Source organism: Astatotilapia calliptera, chromosome 10 (genome assembly GCF_964374335.1).
Source record: "Astatotilapia calliptera chromosome 10, fAstCal68.1, whole genome shotgun sequence".
Lineage (NCBI taxonomy): Eukaryota > Metazoa > Chordata > Actinopteri > Cichliformes > Cichlidae > Astatotilapia > Astatotilapia calliptera.
This window is the reverse complement of record NC_137431.1, coordinates 5,236,187-5,256,912: the sequence shown is the minus strand read 5'-3', so window position 1 is coordinate 5,256,912 and position 20,726 is coordinate 5,236,187. Positions and strand designations below refer to the sequence as shown.

The following is a 20,726-nucleotide window of genomic DNA, read 5'->3' as shown; positions in this document are numbered from 1 at the left end:
ACAGAACTCAAAGAAACCAAAGACTAGAAATTATAAATAATATAATAAACTCAACAACCCTGGGTCAACGACCCAGGCATCCTAACAACTTGGCCTCAGATTTGGAGGTGCTGATCCTCGTTCCCGCTGCTTCACACTCGGCTGCGAACCGTTCCAGTGTGAGCTGGAGGCCTTCACCCGATGAAGCCAACAGAACCACATCATCCGCGAAAAGCAGAGATGAGATTCTGAGGCCACCAAAGTGAAAGCCCTCCACCCCTTGGCTGCGCCTAGAAATCCTGTCCATAAAAATTATGAACAGAATCGGTGACAAAGGGCAGCCCTGGCAGAGCCCATCACCCACCGGGAACAAGTCCGACTTATTGCCGCCAATGCGAACCAAGCTCTTGCAACGGTTGTATAGGGATCGAATGGCCCGTAACAATGGGCCAGACACCCCATACTCCCGCAGCACCTCCCACAGGACACCCCAAGGGACACGGTCGAATGCCTTCTCCAAGTCCACAAAACACATTTAGACTGGTTGGGCAAACTCCCATGCACCCTCAAGTATCTTTGAGAGGATAAAGAGCTGGTCCAGTGTTCCGCGACCAGGACGAAAACCGCATTGTTCCTCCTGTATCCAAGGTTCGACTAGCGGACGAACTCTCCTTTCCAGTACCACAGGCTAACCAAGCCCGATAGGACTCCCTCTTCAGCCTGGTGGCTCCCGTCACCTCTGGTGTCCACCATTTCGTTTGGGGATTACCACCACGCCAACCACCTTGCAACCACAGCTCAATGCAGTAGCTTCGGCAATGGGGACTCAATGTCCCCAGCTCTGCCGGAGGTGTGTGTTGAAGATCTCGCGGACTGCAGCCTCTGCTAGACGTTCCCAGCACACCCTCACTACGGGTTTAGGTGCACCAGGTCTGTCCACCGTCCTCCCGCACCACCTGATCCAACTCACCACCAGGTGGTGATCAGTTGACAGCTCAGCCCCTCTCTTTACCCAAGTGTCCAGAACATATGGTCGCCGGTCTGGTGATACGATTACAAAATCGATCATCGACCTGCGGTCTAGAGCATCCTGGTGCCACGTGCACTTATGGACACTCTTATGTTCGAACAAGGTGTTCGTTATGGCCAAACTGTGAGAAGCACAGAAGTCCAATAACAAAACACCACTCGGGTTCAGATCAGGGAGGCCGTTCCTCCCAATCACGCCCCTCCAGGTCTCGCTGTCATTACCTACGTGAGCATTGAAGTCTCCCAGTAGGACAACAGAGTCTCCAGGTGGAGCGCCTTCCAGCACCCCACCCAGGGACTCTAAGAAGGCTGGGTACTCCGAACTGCCACTCGGCGCATAAGCGCAGATGACAGTCAGGACCTGTTCCCCGACCCTAAGGCGCAGGGAACAAACCCTCTCATCCACCGGGAAAAACCCCAACATACCGGCAGCAAGCCGAGGGGATATTAGAATACCCACCCCAGCCCACCGCCTCTCACCGGGGGCAACTCCAGACTGAGACAGAGTCCAGCCCCTATCCAGGAGACTGGTTCCAGAGCCCAAGCCATGCGTTGAGGTGAGCCCGACTATATCTAGCCGGTACCTCTCAACATCACACACTAACTCAGGCTCCTTCCCCACCAGAGAGGTGACATTCCATGTCCCAACTGCCAGTCTTGGCAGCCGGGTATCAGTCTGCCAGGGTTTCCGCTCCTGGCCGCCGCCCGGCACACAATGCACCTGACCCCTAAGGCGCCTCCTGTGGGTGGTGGGCCTGCGGGAGGATGGGCCCATATCCCCTTTTCGGGCTGTGCCCAGCCGGGCCCCATGGACTAAGGCCCAGCCACCAGACGCTCGCCCTCGGGCACCCTCCCCGGGCCTGGCTCCAGGGCGGGGCCCCGGTAACCCTATCCCGGGCAGGGTAAACTGTTCCCTCGATGTTTTCTCCATAAGGGTCTTCTGAATCGCTCTTTGTCTGGTCCCTCACCCAGGACCAATTTGCCATGGGAGACCCTACCAGGGGGCAAAAGCCCCCAGACAACATAGCCCCTGAGATCCCCGGGACACACAAACCCCTCCACCACGATAAGGTAGCGATTCATGAAGAGGAGCTCAGGGTTCTACAGTCTATTTTAACTTAACAAGGCCAAGGTCATTTGGGGGGATTTATTTGACAGCAATAAATAAAGAATTGTAGATTTACACAAGTTGGAAGGCCTCCTGGAGTCATTAAGTTATTAATACAAATTATTTAGATCTATCAAATGAGAGGAAATTGGCTAGGATGTTCAGAAATAACACAAAACCCATTAATGCCATGAACTGAAAGCATCCCCAGAGCAAAAATAATTGATCATTGCTCTGGAGCTATTTTGCTGCTAGTGCTACATTGCACAGTGCTACATTGCACAGTGCTACATTGAATAATGAAGTTCTAGGACTACCTCCAAATTCTAAACTTCACCCCAAATGAACAGTTGGATGGTTGAAACTTGGGCACAGTTGGCCTTTCTAATAGAACAATAATCCTAAAGATCAAAACTGGTTTTGAAATACATGCAGTAGCTAACATTAAACTTCTGGAATGGCTTACCCCAAACCCTGACCTAACCCTATTCAAATCTTGTGGACTGTGCCTAAAAGCTCAGTCAGTGCCAAGAAATCAACCAACCATTTTCCTAGTATCATTCATTCCTACTATTTGGAGCCGTTTCAGTCCCCAAGACAGAGTATATTTTGTATACAAATGGGACATTGCTTGTTTTTTTCTATTAATAAATCTAACACCCCCATGGGTTAAATCCTCCTGACTAGGTCCTCTCATTGGTCCTCTAGTTTCATGTAAGTTGTATATTTTGTTGGAGGGAAATCATTATGCCCCACTATTATTAGGTTCCACGCAGAATAGTGTGGAAAGAATCCACAGACACGGAGATGCTGACCCTCACCCACCTACAACCCACATAATGCCCATAAATAGACATTCACACAGATCCCCCCTCATTCTCCCAACACAAAACAAGACTCATTACAGTTGCAGCTGTGTGTCACGTGGCTCCTTCTGTCCTGGGAGTGTGTGTGTTCCAGGAGAAAGCGAGGTTAAATTAATTGGCAGCACCGAGCCTCAGAGTGTGATTACTCGGGGCTTGTCGGCAAAGTGGCGAAGGGGCTGTGTTCAATTCCCAGCACGCATGTAGAACTCAGCACCAGCTGGGTCACTGTTACTGTCACAGAATTACATGAAACTGAGCCGCTCTTCAAACCAACACAGAACACTGTTAAATTTCTCTGCCCCATTTCTTTTCTTTTCCCCCCATTCAGAAAAGGCAAGTGTACAGCCTGTTGATTGGCTCTGCTTGGAGCCTTGGTTCCAGCATGGAGCCGTTCTTTGTCATAAATTTGTTTGAAATCTCCACAACAACAGAGTGGGCGGAGATTGTTAAAGTAAACCTTAAATTCCAAACACAATGAATTTGTAATAATTAAACTGCTGTTCATACAGATCGATATATAGCCTCTTACACCCACAACTCTATTTTCTGTAATAGAGTTATGCTATGAAATCACAATCAAGGTTAGATTACCGCTAATGCCAGACACACAATTTATTAAGAAACCACATTTTTTTATTCATGTTTTTATGTTCATCCAACTTTCATCCAATATATTTTGTCTGTTCTTCAGCTGTTGGTGTCTTAAGTCTTTGTTGTGACTGTATCTTGTACATAGACATAGGAAGGGTTCCAGTACCTGATACTCTATGCTTTAGAGGAGCCTTTGTACTCCTTCCCAAACAGAGATGAGGCGCTACACAACAAAAGAAAAGTCATAAAGGTTTGAAAAGGTGATAGTCCTCTCCTACCTAAACCACTCAAAAATTAGTCCCTGGGTATCACTCCTACAGTAAAATTATGATGATAAAGTATTTTTGCCTATATAATGACTACTTTAAAAGTCTTAGAGAAAGACAAAATGTTATACAGTATGAGTAATTTGCCAGCTTGTAGGAAGGCTGATACTGAAGGCTACTAAAGAACCTAATACTGAATGTCCTAGTCTTTTATATACGTCATAGTCAGTGGCGTTAGTAGTAGTAGTAATACTGTCATACTGTCTGCTTTGTTTATGACTACTTTGGTTAATTTCTTGTGCCTCTCTGTATTTTTTCTTGTATATTATGTGCTTCCGTGTCTATTTTTGTAGTTGTCATTATGTTCTGTCTTATTTTGATACTTTTCTTGAAACCATTTTGTTATTTTGCCTTCAGGCCTTGCCTGTTTTCTCTCTTTAAGTGTTCTCTAATTGTTGCCCTGAATTTAAGAACAGTAATATATTACTGTTAGGATACTCCTTTCTCAGAATGATTTGTTGATTCAAATGCTACGGTGAGGGTACTGACAGAGACTAAAAAGAGAAATCATTGTTAACTTGTTAAAGCAAATATCTAGTCAGCCATACACTCAGTGGCAGCAACTCAGTGCATTTAGGCATTTGCATTTGGGTATGGTTGTGGAACTTGTACAATTGTTTCACACTTGAACAATTTCTCAAGGTGTTCCAACTTGTAGAAATCTGCAATTATCACATTACTGATTCAATGTGAGGTAGATAATAAGTGTTTTGTGACTTGTAGACTAAACTGACTTCCAAGGTGCACACAGAAGAGTTGAAAGAGGCTAAAGCTCTGGCAAATTTTAAAACAATTTAAAAAATCATCAGGGTAAAAAACAACTTTTTAAATAATACATTTTAAATAAGGCTAAAAAATAAGATATCCCTAACACAAACATAAGGGAACCTATAATATACATTTGCACGAGCCCTTCTTGTCTAAAATACTTCATCTATTAATTACAAGGCGTTTTGTCCTAAACATACAGTTTGGCTAACTAATTTGACACATTGTCCGTATTATTCTTATGTTATTTACTGTGCATAACAGCAAGCTTCAATGTTAATATTCCATATGATATTCATCACTATTACTGTGTGGATCATCTGTTCACTTTTTGGCATTCACTTGTGAGTCAACAGACCCTTCCTTTGAAGGTTCTGTTGCCTTCAGAGTAATGATTTTCTAAAATAAGTATCCTCATATTTACAACAAACCAACAGTCACAGAGCAGGCATACAGCAAATGTCCCAGCTATTCTAAACAATTCCAGAAGCTTTTTGACAATCTAAATTGAACTAAAATACTAAAACCAGAAATCTGCCCCTGTGCAATAAAAAAAAATTCAGTCATTCATATGAGTTTCTAAATCTTTTGGCGATAAAACATTTGTGATCCTAATATTTCCTGTTCATAAAAATTCTGAAATATTTTACTTCTGTTCTGTTCACATCTCAAATGTCCTGTACTTTTTGTTTTTAACAAAAGGTTTTTGAACAATGAAAAATGAATGACTAAATGAATTAGTCTTTTGTATGAGATCCGAGATTTATTTCTTGTATCTACCTAAATCACATCATCCACAAATTTGTCTTTAACTGATATTCATCTGCAGTGGCATGGTATCACAAAGGCTCCCCAAACATCAGGGGAATAAACAATTTCTATTTTGTTTAGCAGCAGGAGGCTATGTTCAGACAGACAATGAAAAGACCCACTGGGGAGGTCTGAGAGATGTAAAGAACAAATTGAGACCATAGGTGGTGAGGGCACAAGGAGGAGTGACAACGTTGGCCAGAAAGCATTGTGGTTCAGACAGCTTTACCTGTGAGTTCTGGATCTGAATGGTTCCCGGAGGCAGCGCCTGAGTTAACACTTGCCCTTGCGATGTCACCATGGCAACTGGCTGGTACAGGGTCCCACCTGAGGGGATAATTTGCTGCCATGAGTATCAAGTGTCTTCAGCAGCTACTAGAAGCCAGATTCTACACTAGCACCAGAGCTTATTAACTGCTTGTCAGCCTTGCAATCAAACACACAGCAAACAAGAGACTAAATGATAAATTCAAAGTGCATTACTGCCCTTTAACCCAGAAAAAAAACACAGAGAACAAGGAGAAGGAGGAGTGTGTTTTTGCTGCTGGCTTAATTAGCCTTGATCAAGACACTCTTATCACAGTCTGTTTGAGCTCTTCAGTATGTCGTGATCAAAGGGAGAGACATTGATTTATTTTGGGTTAAAAGGATTTTCCAGAGGGCAGGATTAACATTTCACTGTACAGGCTTGACATTACAAGAACCTGCCAGCCAAGCTCTCTGTGATGGATACTTATCATGACCCTCTGATACCAGCTATACAAAACACAGCCACAAACATGTAGCTAATGATATGTGTATATAATAGCAATGGAATAGTAAACATGCGTGTATACTGATTGATCAAAAGCATGCTAATGACTATTTTTATTTGTCATTATGCTCAACAAACAATTGAGTTTTATACTAATAATATGAAAATGCTTTATAATGATAACCCCAAAATGACGCAAAGAAAAAAGATCAAAGTCAAACTGATAAACACAGTGCAAATAATAAGAAAAGTATTCATTTGAAGACCAACACAGAGAGACTGAGGAGGAGCTTCTTCCCGCAGGCGATACGGTCTCTCAATCACACCACCACACAGTACTGACCCACACATATGGTTCTTACACACACACTGGACTTTCTGGACATTGTTTTTTTGCACAACACTGGTCACTATATTCTTCATTTCCAGTTAATACTTGTACAGCTGCTGTTATTGTGTATATATTTATTTATATTTAGATTTCTTCATACATTCTTATATAGTTCTATATTGTGTATTGTGTATTTTGTTGTACAGTTATTTTATTTTCAACTTTAATTTATATATTTTATCTTATTCTTCCCAGTTAAATTTACCCTTCATTCTAATTTGTGTTGTACAGTTATTTCATTTTTAACCTTAATTTATATTTTATTCCTTCCTAGTTAAATTTACCCTTTTTAATTTTTCATATTTATTTCCTATCTTATTCATAGCCTTTCCTTTTTTGTTTTCTTTAGGTCACGAGCAGTTGTCCAAGCATTTCACTACATATCGTACTGTGTATGACTGTGTACGTGACAAATAAAATTTGAATTTTGAATTTGAATATGATAGTTATTAAAAGTCAGGAAATGGTGCTTTGGATAGCTGGTGTCAAATATTTCCTCTGATCAGAACGAGAGAGAAAATGTGGAGTACTATTTGAAAGTGTTGAGAGTGATTGGGCTAAGGCTCAGGTAAGTGTGCAGAAAACAACAGAACCACCTATGCGATTTTATTTATTTATCATTAGCTGTATGTCACTGACTGTCCCAAAATCTATGGAGACCCTATTTAGAGGTGGTAGTTTACTGAATAAGTTACACTGAGTTTTACATTTTTGTAGCACCTCTTCTTCACACATTGGGTCATAGAGCCATATGGAAAAAAAAGGTCGATAGTGTCAGGCCAAATTTTGTTTTATAGTGCTCATGTGAATTGACACGCTTACCCGAGACCACTTGAGAGTTGATGGTGGTCATGGCGACATTCCCCTGTTGCAGCCCTCCAGCAGGCACCACAATCCCTGAAGGGTTAACAGAGCTGGAGACAGAGGTCATGGATGGAGAGGAGGTCTGAATTAGTTCCTGGGGGATAACAGAGGGAGACACTGGTGAGCAACTCTAAGGGGGGGAAAGCTATTGCTTGTGTGTGATAACCAACAGCAAAATTTACCTGCTGATGAATGGCGTATCAAGGGAAACACTACATTACTGCATTATTACGCTAGGTACCATTAAGGAACTCTAAGCTCCACGGTGGGTCCATCACTGACCTGCTGCATGCTGAGACTGGTGTGTGACGGAGAATAGGGCCCTCCGAGGTCATTACGGAGGAGGTTATCGCTGTGCATCTTGGTCTTGAGACAAGTGATGTAACGGTTGCAGAAGTCCTTACAAAGCTCATTGACCTTCTCTAGTTCGAGTAGGTGGATTCGCAACACCTGAATGGCCTTTACCATCTGAGAGCAGCAAAGACAAAATATGAAACAGATCACATTCACCTTCTAAAACACTGATGACTTTTAGCGAACACCTTACCTTTAAAACACCAGGTTAACAACCATGAACAGAAGAATACGTTTGATGTTGGTCTCATGGATATTGCTGGCATTTGGTTTTATTGCAATTTATGTTACAAAGATCTGTAACGTCTAATGTCAAAATCAAAAATCATTGGTAATGGTATTTACAGATGCAGACTGCTGACTGACCTGCATCACTGATCCGTATATATATTAATACATTTTGGAATAAATGCAAATCTTCTGGTTTCTTGTTGTAATTATTTAACTTCTGGTACCCATCCGTAATGCTGGGTAATGTCTTTAAAACAGAGTCCAGGTAACAGATTAAAAAATCCTTAATACGGAAGACCCACGGGGGCCTGAGTGACTCAATAAACATTTGGGAAGTGCATCACATTCAGTAAAACAAACTAAAAAAAACATCTGGAGCCTTTCCACTCAATGTCTGTGGACTACAAATGTTTTTACATTAAGCATCATCATCATCACAGTAGTGTGTGAGTGAAGTGTATGTGTTAAGGCTGTCAAGGTTTAGTTCTATTTAGATTAGTTAACAAGCTGCCATGTTCTTCATGCTCTTCTAATTTTACCAAGACATGCACCAGTATCAAAGTGCATACTGCACTCTGGCTGTAAGATTAAGTTTTTCTTGGTCTGCAACTTTGCAGTACATTCCTATACAGGGTTCTAGTGGCTGTGCTTTTAAGATTACATATCCTGGCTAAGTCATTCACCAGTGTCTTGGCAGTTGTTTTGGGGTCTTTATACACATCTCACTATTTGTCTTTTCAGACTCTTTAAATTATTTCACTTGCTAACTCTGTCATGTTTGGTCTGTAATTTCTTGATGACACATCTCACTCCAATCCTTGGCACTTGGAAATGCTGTGATAACTTTGTATATCCATTTCTTCCTTTGTGAGCAACTATTTTCTCAACTGTGAACTCATTTTGTTTGTTTTTTGTTTTCCTTGTCAGGTGACAGCTCAAACCCTTGCTGAAGTTTTTTTTTTCTGTGTATGATTTGGAAGATAACCCTCGGGTTTCACTTGATTTTACAGCATTACAAATTTAAAGCGCATGACTGCAGCGCAGTGCACGGTGGTTGGTGCTTAGTTTTTCAGGGTACTCATAATATCGACCCAGCTAAATTTTTGCTTTTAAATAGTTATATTAATTTATGCAAGTAGAAATACTGTATGCTTTGTGAAGAAAATAATTATATTTAGAAGTTCTATAAGAAGTATAAGACTTTGAAAGCCATTTACACAGTTTTCAATAGACCAGTGTCTAATATTTAACAACTCCAATTCGTTGCAGTTGTGTTGCTAAGGAACAGCCTATTAAAGGATAAACTGCTGACAGCTACTGAGAAGAAATGAGAAACATGATTTTTGTTTTGCGTTGTTTTTCTACTAAGTTATGATCTGTCATTGAGTGAAATTTGGTTTGTTGGTTTGGCTGAAGTGACAACAGGAATCACTGACAATATATATATATCATCAGCTGCCTGGCTTTTCTTCACTCTGTGTGATACAAGATGGCACACCTTCAAAGTTGCCATCCAAGGTCAACAGAATGGTCAGAAAAGCACTTGGCCAAGGAGGAGATAAATCAGCTAATTAAACTGCACTTGCTTAATCAAGGGACCAGTAACTCTTGTCCTCATCGCAGCCAGTCAGGCCCAGCGTAGCATTACTGCCCTATGGAAGAGTTAGTGTCCTCTGGCAGAGACGCCTATTCCCATTACCTCATAAAACACACAGATGCAGGGTTAATTGACTGTTCAGCACTTGTCAGCCTGCAAGTACTGTAATGAGAAGAGTGCACTTTTTTCCTAATTCCTTGTCTGTGTCTTTGTGTCTGTCTGGCTTCAACTCCTCCCCCCCTTTTGTCATAGAAGATTATCAGCTTCCTCCTTCTCGTAATTTATAATTATTTCTAACTGTTGTGTACAGAGAAGATGGGAAAATTACTTTAAAAAGGACTGAATACTTGGGAATAGCAAAAATGGGATTCAATGCAGACACAGAGCCACATCTGTTAAGATTTATGTTACAAAAAAGAGGTTCAGGAACAGAAAAGTTGGCCGCCAGTAGGAAGACAGGCAGTAATTGCTTGAAAATACTTAATTTTAGTGAAGTTTTTTATTAGTTTTAGTATTAGTTTGAGTCTTTAAATTTTATTGTATGATTTAGAAAAATCAGTAGAGGCCTTAGAATACATTTTTTTAAGGTTGTTGACTCAGTCTTGTAAACATCCAAAGTCTCAGTTAACACACCCATTAATGCCTCATCAGGCAAGCCGTAATACAATTTTTACCAAACTAACAAAAAAAAAGAGAAAGAGAATTTTTTCTCTTTATTTTTATATTTCACAAAATCATTTCATTTAGTTCTAGTTTTATTTGAGTTAAATAAAAAGTTTTTAGTTTGGTTTTAGTTAAATAAAAATAACCTTGGTTATGGCATCAGTCTGCACTCTGTTTAAAAGGAAAAGAAAAGGGTGAATTCAAAAATATATTCACAGTCTATTCATACAAAAGCATACAAAACACAACAAGACAGAATAGCTGTGGAAGTGACAAACTAAAGAATTCTTAAAAGAAGTGGAGGACTCTTCGGTGTGTGAGGGAGAAAAGGTTCCAGTTAATGTGTGTTCTGTCGCATGGTTCATATAATACTGTAGCTGTATGTTTGTTATTCTTTTTTCATTTTTCTCTTCTTTAAATCACCTCTGTTGAGTTTTCTGAACTTTTTTAAGAGTTTTTTTTTCTTTTTACTTCCATTGTTCTTTATTCAACCTTTATTGTGAGCATCTTTCCATTTGCTGGTGTTTCCTGAAGTTGCAGTACATGCAGTGTATGACCTCTTAGGGCTACTGCAGTTATAGTTGTATATAAAAATATAAAAGGCAGCTGTGGCTAAAAAGGTAAAATAGCTCATGTACTTATTAAGGATAATAAAAAAAACTGTACTCAGAAGGTAAAAAAACAGTAGAAATTACTGCATTACGTATTAATTACTGTTACATATTCATTTGAAAGAGCATCGGTACCAACAGTGCCATCTTCAGACACGCAACTTCACACAGCAGGCACACTGACCTTCCCCTCATTAGGAGCTGTTTCTCACAATAACACTTTGTGAGAAATTTTGAGAGGTCACTAAAGCTCCCATTTGAACAATATTAAAGTTTGACCAGCATATACACTAATGTTAGCTTTTTCAACTATTAGCAATTACCTGATAGCAACCGTAGCCATCTGTTATCATTAAAATAGCAGCTAGCAACTGGCTAATAATAGAACCTTAACATTAGTCTGCAATGTTAAAACACTGTGTTAGTTTAACAGGATAACACCTTTATTTGTATCTAAAAAGTTCAACATCAACTGAGAAAAGTTTATCAGATACTCCAACAGCCTACTTCATACATTCTATTGGATCTGGATCATCAGCTGGATCAGCAATGTAATATACATAAATATATCCATCCATCCATCCATTCATTTGCTTCCGCTTCTCCTTTTCAGGGTCGCGGGGGGAGCTGGAGCCTATCCCAGCTGTCATAGGGCGAGAGGCGGGGTACACCCTGGACAGGTCGCCAGTCTGTCGCAGGGCCAACACACAGGGACAGACAACCATTCGCACTCACATTCACTCCTATGGGCAATTTGGATTAATCAATTGACCTATCCCCACAAGCTGCATGTCTTTGGACTGTGGGAGGAAGCCAGAGTACCTGGAGGGAACCCACGCAAACACGGGGAGAACATGCAAACTCCACACAGAAAGACCCAGGCCTGATGGTGGAATTGAACTCAGGACCTTCTTGCTGTGTGGCAACAGTGCTAACCACCGTGCCACCGTGCTGCTATAAATATATATAAAATATAAAAATATAAAAGTCACCGCGATCGTGGCTCAAGAGTTGGCAGTTTGTCTTGTAGTCTCAGTCATTGTGTCCTTGGGCAAGACATTTCACCCGTTGCCTACTGGTTGTGGTCAGAGGGCCCATTGGCGCCAGTGTCTGGCAGCCTCACCTCTGTCAGTGCACCCCAGGGCAGCTGTGGCTACAATGTAGCTTGCCATCACCAGTGTGTGAATGTGTGAGTGAATGGGTGAATGTAGTGTGAAGCACTTTGGGGTCCTTAGGGACTACGTAAAGTGCTAAACAAATACAGGTCATTTACCGTTTACAGTGTATAAGGCAAAAATAGAGTCTGTACAAATAGTATAGTGAGCTTGAAAATTAATATTTGGAATGACAACCTTTATTTTTCGACACAGTCTTTGGCTAACTTTCTTGTACTTAAGGAATTGTTCCCCAGGTTCTAAAGTTCTTCTTCATGCACTGCTTCAGTAATGTTGAGGTCTGAATTCAGAGGACACCAATTCATGACTGATGCTTTAACACATGTGATATGTTGACTTACCAAGTTGTCCAATTCTGGATCTTCGCTAAAGAAGGGTTTATGTTCTCGTTCCTGCTGGTGCACAAAGTTTTCTATGTCCACATCAAAGCTGGCTGACGTGATGCATTCAGATCCCTGTGTGGCCTGTTCACATTTCTCAAACAGCAATGCTAGCAGGGGAAACAATGGATGCCTGAGGAAAAAAGATAAAGAGGCACAGTAGGTGTCAGTTTCTAAAATTGTTAATATTATCTTTTCTGCTGTGAACAGAATCTTTCTATAAAGATCAATATAATTGCTTGAAGGTGAGGTCAGTGCTGAAGAGACTCTCTTTTCTACCACTCTAGTTGTTAAGGATGTCTTAACTACATAAAAAAACAACTCTAATCTTCACTTAGTCCATCATTCAATCAAATTTCAACTCAATTTAACCTATATAATGCCAAATCATACCAACAATCACCACAAGGCACTTTATATTGTAAGGTAAAGATCCTATGATAATAAAGCGAAACCCCCAACAAATAAATAACCCCCTTTGAGCAAACATATGGTTATAGTGGAATGGAAAAACTCCCTTTTAACAGGAATGGACCTTGCAAAATTTTAGACCTTTAACTTTAAACAAAGTGCTTCTGCTATTTTGCTTATACTTTAGCTACTCCAGGCTTAGCCACATGACAGCTGTGTGGTCACCGTGCTCATTCTCACGTTCCTCCAAACTGCAACAAATTATCTGTGATTAATTGCTTTTGCTCTGATGAAGATAACTGTTTTAGTTACAACACCAACAGCATGGTTTACTTTTAGAACCGACTTGCACCTGCATAATACAATTGAAAAATTCAATTTGTGTTAATTTCAGTCACTTTATCTTACATCTTGATAAAGACGTTTTCCAGTCAGAATGCGGACAACTATCAGTTGTAACACCTACGAGTTTGTCCCAATTCAGCCCCATAAAATAAATCACTCCCTGTTATAATCTCTTACATTGCACTACTGCCAGCTCCTCCATAATCTCAAACTCTTTTGTTATCCCTCATACAGCCTGTGTTCAGAGTCAGGAAGTCTTGCTCTGACTTGATTTTGACTGAGTACCAGTGTGAGGGTGTATACTGGGTGTATTTCTAGGTTGACCCACGGAGACTGATTTAGGTGCTTTCAGTTGGAACTATGTTGAAGTCAGTACCCTGGATTTCGAACACCATACCTTTCCAGGTGTGGGTTAGATTTAATGACTAAATCACAATCTGAGAAAAAAAAACTTAACATGAAATGTTGTCACAGCACAGCACAGGCTGCATATAAAACATTACTTTAAAAAAATAATTTGCTGCATTGTACGCTTTGACAACAACATTATGAATGAGGAAATGAATAATCAGCTATCATAATAATTCAGGTGCAGCAGGAGGGAAGGAGTTCGAGAGAAACTTAAAGAATATCTGACAATCAGTAGGTTTTTGTAGAGTCTGTTACCTCAGTAACTGACATAAATTGAAGTTAAATGTCTTTCTATAGCAGAAAACCTGGAGTTGCCCTCAGCAACTCCTGGGCAAACAAACTCTGTGTTGTTTGCTAATCCTACTTCCTGGAATAGGGCCCAAGTGTAACCCAACTAGAAAATTGTTCTTTTTCATAACGTCATATTGTTTTTCATGTTTCATAATAATAATGTTTTCATAATGATAACTGTGTGCAACAAGTAGAGGTAAGGCATTAATTTGGCACACCAATGGAAAATAGTTTTCAGTACGATATGCCCATGCTTCTTTGCTCATAGCTACTCCAGGGTGAGGTGGCAGCACATTGGAGCACCGTAACCGTTTAAACATTAAAGCTTACTGTCTAAAGGAGACATGGAAGTCACTTTAGTTTATCATCAACGGGTAAGAAGAGACCAATCAAGTCTCCAGAAATTAACATTACAATTTCTAAAAGATCCCTCAGACCTCTGCAGGGAGCGTAGGAGAGTCTAAAGTTTTTCAGTCACGAGTTTTGTCTTTCTCTAATGTCCATCAGTAACAAATATGGATTTTTAGATTTTTTTTTCCTGTTGGTAGCACCTATGTTGTAGAAGAATACCTGTTCAATCACTAAAATTTCACTTTGATCTGCAAAAGCTAAAGCGATTTATATGTCTTCTATATTTTGCAATGGGACAGGTGATTCATTTTCTGTGTAAGAATAGTCTGTAAAATCATTTTAGGTTGATTAGACTGTAGATTGCTAAGTGGTTAGTTATATTGTATATTGTTATAAGACCATACAATAATACAGAGAAACCCCCAACCCAACACATGACCCCCTAAGAGCAAGCATTTAGCAATCTGCACAAACAACGCTAATGCAACTAGAAGCGCAGAACCCGAGAGTGATGTCAAAGCTAAGTCTGTCCTGACCGTAGCCAAGCAGAGCTTCCACTTCAACAGAGGACATCACTACTATCATTGCGATAGTAGTCATGCTTGGTTTATTTCAGCCTCCATTTCTATCTGTAACTGGTTCTACAAAAGACTAAATAGTCTGGTTCTTATATAGTGAGCATTCAAAGCACTTTATACAACTTACATCATTCACACATATGTGTTTTCTAACGTTCACACTATGAATGCATCAGAGACCAACTTGGGGTTCAGTATCTTACCGGAGGATACTTAGAGCAGGTCTTCTATCAATTGGAAGGTTGGCGAATCAATATCTGCTCCTGTTTACAGTCTGCAAACCTCTCTTCTAAGCTACAGTCAGCATGGCCACAACAGTTTTCTGCGATGTGCTCTTTGATGAAGTTTACAGGTTTACACTGTTAAACGGTAATTATATGGCATCTCAGGTCATGTTAAAATGTACCCCAAAAAGGATGTATGCAGCAGTGTGACCTGGGCTCATGGCCAACTAACTCAAATGGCAATTAGCCAATGGTACTGTGAACAATTTGCCACTCGATACCACATACGCACACATTAGACTTGTCAATAGGGACAAGAATTTAAAACATATTGTAATATAAGCTGTACTCCAAGGACTCCTAATGCCCTTGTCCTACTTTTAACAGTGTGGTAGCTCTGTGAAGTACTTATAGTGGACAGGATATGGTCCAGTAACGGCACAGGGCTTCAGAGAGTTATCTAAATTGTTCCATTCTGTCTTTCACAGAGAACGACATTTGGATACTGTACAAGGATCTATAGTGTGCTGCTGTATACAGTACATGTTACATTATTGAACACACCCACTCGCCCCACTTTGATTCCAGGGGTACTTGGGAAGACAAATGGATTATAACAAAAATTTTGTGTAGCTAATTATACAATCCTGAAAGCTGCTTACACATGGCATATTTTATATTCATATTCCATGGTTTTAAATGTACAACATATATGTGAAGGCTTGGGGGAATGGTGATGCGTTTACTGTTTTAAAATACGAAAAGGCATTGATTTGATTGATGGTGTCTTGTATTTACTACATGCATAATAAATACTGCTTGGAGCTAAAAGCCACATTTAGGAGTGAAGAACTTTCATTCTTACATTTAAGCACATTTATGTAGAATCTGAATGTGGCTGTATAACTTTTAAATTAATATTGATTGCATAAAGTTTTGTTTCATAAAGACACAATGATGATGAAAATTGATGCAGTATACTTTTTAATTCCATTCAACTGTAAACCATACAGGCAAACATATCAATCACAGATCCTATCAGCTTTCACATAATGATGTAAATGTTGATGTCCCTCTGGGGACAAGTGGCAAAATTTGGGTGGAGACATCTAATATTTTATTTTTAGTATTTTCTTGATTCATACCACAACAAGCAAGTACTCAGGAAACTTTATAACAGATATGCAAGTTACAAAAAGTTTTCATTTTAAGCATCATCAGCAATGTTATAGATAAAGTTGTAAAACAATAGTAATGGGATTAGTTATTGTTGCATTTGACTTAGGAGATGCTAATATGCAAAGTGGTTCACTGCTATGACTTACAGAAGCACTTAATTATACTCATTCACTGTCTGTATAAGTCCATCATACTTCCCGTGTTAGCTTCTTTTGGTTTACTTTTATACTTTCTCCCTTCTTTTCCTATCATTGTAAAAATGACTGTATTCAATATTTTCTCTCCGTTCTAATACAATTTGCAAATTCTGATCAATTTAATTTATGTTTTAATCTGAAAAAATATACAAACACACCGTTCGGCCTTAAAGGTGAAGTTGTTAATGTTTTGTTTTTTAACCATCACTGGTTGAAAAGTAATAACCCTTGAGAATTAGAATTCAGTGTCCTTAGCCAAGGAGCCTCATACTGGAAATGTTTAATGTATTTCTATCTGCCATTGAGAATCACACAAAACTGGCACTCCACATGGAGTTCCTCTGGAGTCAATTAGTGGTCGTTTGTTGTTTACTTTCAATATAGAACTCAGGATTGCGGTTTCACCAACAAAATACATTATGGGACTGTTCTTCATGAAAGTCTGAGTGAATGGATTAGTGGAACATACCAAGATAAAGGTATGTAAGTCTGATGTCATTAGCCATTTCTGGGTCCAAACTCCTCTTCAGCTCTGAAAGTCAAACGAACACTGCGGCATCACTGAGAATTACAAACTGTCTAAATTCTTTCATCTTTAATAAAGTGATCAGTGTGGCTGCTCTACCAGGTGTAACAATTAAGTTTAAAATCCAGGCATCCATGAAAACAAAATTTGTGAAATTTATGAGTTAGAAGTTAGCTCACTACTTTCCACCTAAACATAACATACCATGTTCTGACTGAGGGATTTCTGAAAAAATTAAAACGTACAGCTCTGCTATCACTTCTGACATAAACGATGACAGGAAACTAAACAGCAGGGACGTTTGTAGGGTTACTGAAGTTGAGCTAGCTGGTATATAATGATGTGGTACACGGTGGCTAGCTATACACCTACAGTATAGTTAGCATGGCTGCCCCACATATTAGCATAGTGAAGCTGGAGGATGAACGCTAACTTTTTTCCACTCAATAAAAGTAAACGCGAGGGTTCCCAATGGTTAGGGACAAATGCAATTGTATGGTAGGATACTGTAAATGGACCAAACTTCACTCAGCAGAACAAATGAGATAATCCAGACACAATACAAGGTTAGTCATTAATTTACTGCTGCATGGGCTGGGCTGTAGTTACATTGTAAGGTTTAAAAAAATGAGCTTTAAAATTAATAGTGGCAATAAAAACCGAGAGAGAACGACAGTGATCACTGATGTTTTTAGAACAAAATGGCACATATTTCTGGCAGAAACACACGCATATATACACATTATTGTGTAACTGGAGTGCAAGTGTGGAGCAAGCCTTCAACTGAATACACCTCCAGGCTGGTCCCCCTGGTGGATACACAAGACATTACCACTAGTATTCCTAAATGCTGCTTAGGGGCGTTACTACTCATGGTTGCATGGTCCATGTCACAGGAGGGTCATCTATCAGCCGGCAATCGATCAGGATTCCACTAGGCATCCATCATGGTCCTGTCAGGGATGAGGCAACTATTTTAAGTGGCTGTAACTGTAAATCTCAAAACAAGGTGACTGTTTCTGGTGAACACTGTGAACCTTTCAAACAATAAATGAACTGATTCTTACATATCGCTTTTCTACTCTTCCATAGCACTGAAAGCCCTTTATACAACATGCTACATTCACACCCCTTCACAAAAGCACTTTCTTAAGTGCTTTTCAGTACTTCCCAGCTAACATTCACACTCTGATGGCTGCATTGGAGAGCAACTTGGGGTTAATATCTTGCCCAAGTATACTTGGCGTGGAGACCAGGATCAAACCACAAACCTTCCAATCAGTAGATGACCTGCTCTACCTCCTGAGCTACAGCCAAGTTGATAGGATTTTAGTTCAGTGAGTGAGAACAAATGCAGTCAAACACAAAGCTTCTTTATATAAAGATTCTACAGTTCCAGTTAACTGGATAGCAAGCTAACCCACGAGTTTTGATGAGAATGTCCAGCCTGATTCGAAGACTGCACTTTTGTTGCATTTCATTTGCCTTGGAAACTGGATGACAGATCTGGGAGTGATGCTACTCCTTGCTGAGCATGTTCCAGTAGTAAAGTCAGAAAGGCAAAGAAAAACAGGATTTGTTTTGCTCATTAGCAAGGCAGAGGCATTCATACATCACTAGCAATACAACACTGCCAAAAGAAAAACCTTAAACGCAGCACTGCAACACATTCACAGACAAAGCTGTGCTGTGCAATACTGTGCACAAATACACAGTAGTCGCAGTGTAGATTACAAGTTCTTCAGTTTTACTAATGTTTACACACACACACACACACACACACACACACACACACACACACACACACACACACACACACACACACAGAAGATGAAACAACTTTTGGTTTCATACTATCTTATTAATAAATATGACTTGTTTTTCTGATTGTCTATTTGACTTTTACAATTCCTTGGCTGGTTCTTTGCTTAATATTTATTGCTATTATTTTTCACTTTCATTCTATAGACTATAAACGGTAAATCGACAGGAACTTATGTAGTGCTTTTCTACTCTAACTGAATGCTTTGAGCACTTTTAAAATTATGGTAGGGAATTGTGGCGGTATGGACCCTACTCAGGCTCTAACCCATGGCTCTCATTTCTAGCCTTTAATAGTCAACTATATTATACTCTAATCTCCCTGATCCCAATTTAATACTGCTCCCTCAGCCTACGTGCCAGGAATATTAAACAGGACGGTCACGTGCACACTGGAGAGATGCTGCATTTTTTGTCTGGTATCTGCTTGAGTTGGTTTGGAGAAGAATCCAGGTGGGGGAGAGAGAGAGGTTTATTTAGTCTTAGATGTAGTGTTATTTTTATTACACAATCTGATTAATTTTGACAATTTTCTGAGTTTATTTAAACTCATATTTTTACTAAGCTCCGATATCTACTCAAAGATAACGCAAATGACATATTAGCCCACAAGTGTCAGCAAACTGATACTTTCCTTGTCTTATTAGACATGCCCGTGTGATTTGTAAACATCAGACACAGAAAAAAATACTTGACTGCATCTATTAGCACAGTGCTGTCAAGGAGATCTGGCCTTACGGGGCTTAAAGCCTCAGGAGCATTGTGGCAAGAGCTAGAGAGTACACAACACCTTTAGTGGCTGGTAAATAAACAGGCAAATTGAAAGAAGTGATAACAGTAGGCAAGCTAAAAACAAAGCGAGCACGCCACTTAAAAGTGTTAACCAGATGACAGCTGAATTTCTTGCATGTCCAAGACAAGAAATTTAAATCACTTTGCATCAAGCTATTTCTTCAAATAACCTTAACACGATAACATGAGAGAAATATTTGATTTTGATCTCTTTCTATTGGTGAATACTTTAATAACAACTAGAATGTGATTATGCTTTTGTAAGGAGCTAAAAAAAAAAAATAGTGTCAGTACCCAAAACTATAAGCGGTGTTCCATCAGGAAAAGGAAAGCAGGCAATGCTTGCCTTATCAGATCTAAAAACAGACATAATGTTTTAACAGACATTAAAACGTATCACAGCCTTTCATCTCATAAAGCTCCTAACCTGTTTGCATCCATCATTAAAATTACTGTAATCTTGTGACTGCAGCTGGCTATTATTATTGAAAGCTCCGCTGTTTTGTACTCAAAAGAATGTAGTAGCTGTCTCCATCTCCTGTTCACAATGACCGGGGTGAGCAAGCTAAGAGGCCAGAAGCTTTTTTCTGGTGGTTTTGCGCATGAGCATTGTGGATAAACCTTTGGTCTCTTTGGTAAACTGATAGCAGGCAAGCAAGGCAGAACAGTACAAATGCAGACCACAAAGTGGTACTACCACTTTGTACTGTGTACAAAGTGGTCTGGAAACAAAATGGTGTGGAAACAGAGCAAGCACTCAGTTATTTATCATTGTAACAGATCAGTTTCGTCTTGCTTAACCACCTTGGCCAACATATGTCATGATAAATAAAACTAATAAAACAGGGAAGTTGAACAGAAATTATTAATTTGTTTTAATATATCCAAGGCCTCATGAAGAGCTTTTTCAGAGACCTCTGTTAATTTGGGGGAATATTTTTCTGCAGAATAATTCTTTTTATTTTCGATACTTTATGCACTTTTCATTGCTACAGTTTTATGTGCAATGAGAGTGTTTTCATAATGTTTTATTGCTTCTTTTCTTAAATTAGTGGTTTGAAAATGTCCTTGCCACTGTCAGATAGTAGTTAATTTTGTTTTTA

At 39.7% G+C, this 20,726-nt stretch overlaps 1 protein-coding gene across 1 annotated transcript in view; it reads right to left on the bottom strand.

Annotated features, from left to right (window-relative positions):
• Positions 1 to 20,726, bottom strand: part of pknox2 (pbx/knotted 1 homeobox 2) — a 122,124-nt gene that overhangs the window by 24,231 nt on the left and 77,167 nt on the right. Inside the window, exons 5-8 of the mRNA XM_026181038.2 lie at positions 12,459 to 12,630; positions 7,769 to 7,954; positions 7,445 to 7,580; positions 5,707 to 5,804 (exon numbers count right to left, since the gene is read on the bottom strand). Of these exons, the coding sequence (XP_026036823.2) occupies positions 5,707 to 5,804; positions 7,445 to 7,580; positions 7,769 to 7,954; positions 12,459 to 12,630 (592 nt within the window). The remainder of the gene's footprint in view (positions 1 to 5,706; positions 5,805 to 7,444; positions 7,581 to 7,768; positions 7,955 to 12,458; positions 12,631 to 20,726) is intronic.